A 5,545-nucleotide genomic window follows, 5' to 3' on the forward strand; every position below is an offset into this window, starting at 1 on the left:
TGTAGGTCTACAATCTTGTCCCTGACATCCTTGGAGAGCTCTTTGGTCTTGGCCATAGTGGAGAGTTTGGAATCTGATTGATTGATTGCTTCTGTGGACAGGTGTCTTTTTTACAGTTAACAAGCTGCGGTTAGGAGCACTCCCTTTAAGAGTGTGCTCCTAATCTCAGCTCGTTACCTGTATAAAAGACACCTGGGAGCCAGAAATCTTTCTGATTGAGAGGGGGTCAAATACTTATTTCCCTCATTAAAATATCATAAGGTGAATGCACCAATTTGTAAGTCGCTCTGGATAAGAGCGTCTGCTAAATGACGTAAATGTAAATGTAAAATGCAAATCAATTTATAACATTTTTGACATGCGTTTTTCTGGATATTTTTGTTGTTATTCTGTCTCTCACTGTTCAAATAAACCTACCATTAAAATTATAGACTGATCCTTTCTTTGTCAGTGGGCAAACGTACAAAATCAGCAGGGGATCAAATACTTTTTCCCCCCACTGTATGTATTGAACCTAATGGAATAATTTAATGAGGATCATTTGGAATCTGTGAAGACTTTTGTCTTCAGGGGCTCGGTCAGCCATTGGTACTACCTACTGCCACATACAGTACGCAGAGCTGTGGGAGACCACCTCAAGTGTGCCCCTGGTAGAGCCCGGGGTGGAGTTTACCATGCCACCAGGCTTGAAAAGTGGGATTCATCTGTTTGATCCATTTGTTTGTTTCAGTAGTTGAATCCTTTGACGCACTGTTGATTTCAAAAATGTTCATTTTCAACAAAAATGCACTGGATTGGGTGAAGTTGGTCATTGGTTCCATTTGTTTTGCAATATGTTAAAATTAAATTATGCTTTATTTATATAGCACATTTCAGACATGGATGCAACACAATGCACTTCATAGAAAAATAAAGAAATGAAAACAAGAACTAAAATAGTTACTACACAACAAATATAAGAGGATAGAAAACTAAAGAATAACAATAAAAACTGAAAGACTAATGAGCACCCTAAGGAAATGCCATTAGCTAAAATAGTAAGAATAGGATGCAATGTCCAACCCAAAATAAGCTTGTTTTACTCCATTGTTTGTAAACAATATACTTGTAAATGAAAGTTGGTTGCATGAATAATTAAGATTACTAAATGTTACATGAAATGTAAATATTATGACATATCAAAACCAAATGTACACCCCTTTGTTAATAGGTATTGGCAATAATTCACTTAATGGTGAGGCATGGAATAATACAAAATATATATATTTTGCTACGCTCGATGTTTGCTATGAGTAGGTGATTTGAGTCACGCTTCTTCGGAAGTTGAATAAATACAATTAGCACTTGAATGTTGTAAATAAATTGTGTGTATAAATACTAGAGTGATGTACGATTGTTAATACAATTGTTAATAGACCAATTTTTTAATACTCTGTCCATGTGTATAGGCTGCAAGTATGTTGAAATTACGTTGTTTTCAAGTCATTGAAATAACAAACTGAAAAATATGTATTTTCAACTTTCACTGTCAACCAAAAGTTACATACAATACCAGTCAAAAGTTTGGACACACCTAGTCATTCAAGGGTTTTTCTTTGTTTCTACTATTTTCCACATTGTGGAATAATAGTAAAGACATCACAACTATGAAATAACACATATGGAATCATGTAGCAATCAAATCAAAATATATTTTATATTTGAGATTCTTCAAAGTAGCCACCCTTTGCCTTGATGACAGCTTTGCACACTCTTGGCATTCTCTCAACCAGCATTTCAATTAACAGGTGTGCCTTGTTAAAAGTTAATTTGTGGAATTTCAGTCCGCTACATTTTGGAGTAATGCGTTTAAATTTAGGGGTCACAAAAATGTAGAGAAATGCAACACTTATGTCATCCCTCATATCGATATCACATTGAAATCAGTTGCACGAGAGGAGGGAGATGAGGTTGCATGTCCTGTTAAAACTAACAGCTCAAAAACCACATGGCATCTGGGAATAATGTTTACATCACTGGTTAGAGGACCATTTGTAGAAAACAGCTAGCTACATTTTGAAGTGTTTTTTCAAGTGGGTCCCAACGTGGTAAGTGTAATGCAACACTTTCTTTGTTAATCACATAAATAGTGCTCTTTCAATTCAGAGCCTGGATTTTGCCCTTATGAGGCTAATATCCATATCACACTGAAATCAATAGAATGGGGGGGGCAACTTTTAGGGTTATACATTATGACATTAAAATACTCCTACTAAAATGTTAAAAACATTCTACATTGTGACATTATTTAATTGAAATCATGGAACAACGTCTTCATTTGTGTATTTTCTGATGTTTAATCAGAGATTTTCTACCAGCGTATCTCTTCCCACATTGATTACAGCTATAAGGATTCTCTCCTGTGTGTATTCTCTGGTGCATAGTCAGATGGCTAGATGTAGTAAAACTCTTCCCACATTTATCACAGCTATAAGGCTTTTCTCCTGTGTGTGTTCTCTGGTGTATAGTTAGACGGCTAGATGTAACAAAGCTCTTCCCACATTGGTTACAGCTATAAGGTTTCTCTCCTGTGTGTGTTCGCCGATGTACCATCAGGCAGCTTGAGTGAGTAAAACTCTTCCCACATTGATTACAGCTATAAGGCTTCTCTCCAGTGTGTGTTCTCTGGTGTGATTTTAAATGTACTGAAGAAACAAAACTCTTTCCACAGTTAGAGCAGGGGTAAGGTTTCTCTCCTGTGTGTGCTCTCTGATGTATTGTCAGCTGTCTAGATTCAGTAAAACTCTTCCCACATTGATAACAGCTATAAGGTTTCACTCCTGTATGGATTCTCTGACGTATTTTAAGGTCCGCTAATGAGGTGAATCTCCTCCCGCAGTCAAAGCAGCAGTGAGGTTCCTCTCCAGCCTGAATTCTCTGGTGTGTTTTCAGGCTGCTTGGATCATTCAAACTCTTCCCACACTGACACCAGCTAAAAGGTTTCTCTCCAGTGTGAATTCTCTGGTGTACTTTTAGTGAGTCTGATCTTGAGTAACTCTTTCCACAGTCAGAGCACTGGTAAGATTTCTCTCCTGTGTGTGTTCTCTGGTGTATAGTCAGATGGCTAGACGTAACAAAACTCTTCTCACATTGATCACAGCTATATGGCTTCTCTCCTGTATGTGTTCTCTGGTGTATAGTCAAACGGCTAGATGTAACAAAACTCTTCCCACATTGATCACAGGTATAAGGTTTCTCTCCATTGTGAATTCTCTGGTGTACCTTTAGTGAATCTGATCTTGAGTAACTCTTCCCACAGTCAGAGCATCGGTGAGATTTCTTCCCTGTGGGTTTCCGCTGGTGTTTCTTGAGGTGTTCTGATGTGGAGAGACTCTTCTTTGCCTCGTCAGCTTCATGATGTTGTTGAGGCTCTACAGAGGATCCACGATAGTCAAATCTCTCTCCTGTGTGAACAACAAAGTCAGACAGATGGTTAAAGGCCCACAACAACAGAAATCCCCAGTTTATTTTAGCTAAAAGGTGATGCCCATGACTGTCTAATGAAGTATAAATGCTTTTACAAATGTATTTGCCAATTGTCTTAAAGACAGTCAAGTGAGCAACAACAGTCATATTTTGTATTTTTTTCACATTAGTGGTAAAGTGGATTACTCTAGGCTAGAAATAAAATAGACTTTCTGAAACCCTTCGTTCTGTGCCAGATTACTTTTGGTCACCAATATAGGCAGGCCCCCTTCTATGTTTGCTAAAATTTGCCGCATGAGGGCGGTGTGCACGCAATTTGGTTGTAGAAACTGCTCAATGCTAATGCAGAAACCGCTAGTTACGGATGTAGTATATCTGCATGGAGTAAAAATGGTGAGCGAAGATTTTATACAGAACAAAAATGTAACTGCAACATGCAACAATTTAAAAGTTTTTACTGAGTTACAGTTCAAATAAGGAAATCAGTGAACTGAAATAAATTCATTAGGCCCTAATCTATGGATTTCACATGACTGGGAATACAGATATGCATCTGCTAGTCACATACACAGTACCAGTCAAAAGTTTGGACACACCTACTCATTAGAGGATTTATATTTATTTTAAATATTTTCTACAATGTAGAATAATAGTGAAGACATCAAAACTATGAAATAAACACATATGGAATCGTGTAGTAATCAAAAAAGTGTTAAACAAATCAAAATATATTTGAGATTCTTCAAAGTAGCCACCCTAGGCTTTGATGACAGCTTTGCACACTCTTGGCATTCTCTCAACCAGCTTCATGAGGTAGTCACCAGGAATGCATTTCAATTAACAGGTGTGCCTTGTTAAAAGTTCATTTGTGGAATTTCTTTCCTTCTTAATGTGTTTGAGCCAATCAGTTGTGTTGTGACAAGGTAGGGTTGATATACAGAAGATAGCACTATTTTGTAAAAGACCAAGTCCATATTATGGCAAGAACAGCTCAAATAAGCAAAGAGAAACAACAGTCCATCATTAACTGACCTTCATGTCTTAAAGTAATCAAGAACATTTCAAGAACTTTGAAAGTTTCTTCAAGTGCAGTCGCAAAAACCATCATGAGGACCGCCACAGGAAAGGAAGACCCAGAGTTACCTCTGCTGCAGAGGATAAGTTCATTAGAGTTAACAGCACCTCAGATTTCAGCCCAAATAAATGCTTCAGAGTTCAAGTAACAGACACATCTCAACATCAACTGTTCAGAGGAGACTGTGATCAGGCCTTCATGGTTGAATTGCTGCAAAAAAACATTACTAAAGGACACCAATAATAAGAAGAGATTTGCTTGGGCCAAGAAACACACGCAATGGACATTAGACCGGTGGAAATCTGTCTTTTGGTCTGATGAGTCCAAATTTGAGATTTTTGGATCCAACGGCCGTATTTTTGTGCGACACAAAGTAGGTGAACGGATGATCTGCGCATGTGTGGTTCCCACCTTGAAGTAGAAGGTGTGATGGTCCTTTGCTGGTGACACTGTCTGTGATTTAGAATTCAAGGTACACTTAACCAGCATGGCTACCACAGCATTCTGCAGCAATAGGACATCCCATCTGGTTTGTGGGACTCATTTGACCAAGAAGGAGAGTGACCTGGCCTCCACAATCACCTGACCCAAACCCAATTGAGATGGTTTGGGATGAGTTGGACCGCAGTGAAGGAAAAGCAGCCAACAAGTTCTCAGTATGTGGGAACTCCAAGTCTGTTGGAAAAGCATTCCTCGTGAAGCTGATTGAGAGAATGCCAAGACTGTGCAAAGCTGTCATCAAGGCAAAGGGTGGCTACTTTGTAGAATCTCAAATATATTTTGATTTGATGAACACTTTTTTTGTTACAACATGATTCCATATGTGTTATTTCATAGTTGATGTCTTCACTATTATTCTACAATGTAGAAAATAGTAAAAAGAAAAGAAAAACCCTTGAATGAGTAGGTGTGTCCAAACTTTTGACAGTTATTGTACCTTAAAAAAAAAGGTAGGAGCGTGGAACAGAAAACCAGTCAGTATCTGGTGTGACCACCATTTGCCTC

At 38.1% G+C, this 5,545-nt stretch overlaps 1 protein-coding gene across 1 annotated transcript; it reads right to left on the bottom strand.

Annotated features, from left to right (window-relative positions):
* Nucleotides 1–2,430: 2,430 nt before the first annotated feature.
* On the bottom strand, nt 2,431–3,393 carry LOC115152678 (zinc finger protein 2 homolog; the record flags this gene model as incomplete). Its single annotated transcript, XM_029697416.1, has 1 exon — nt 2,431–3,393. A coding segment is annotated over one exon (963 nt), but the record flags the coding sequence as incomplete, so codon positions are not given.
* Nucleotides 3,394–5,545: the final 2,152 nt, after the last annotated feature.

This window comes from Salmo trutta, chromosome 18, assembly GCF_901001165.1.
Source record: "Salmo trutta chromosome 18, fSalTru1.1, whole genome shotgun sequence".
In the NCBI taxonomy this organism is placed as follows: domain Eukaryota; kingdom Metazoa; phylum Chordata; class Actinopteri; order Salmoniformes; family Salmonidae; genus Salmo; species Salmo trutta.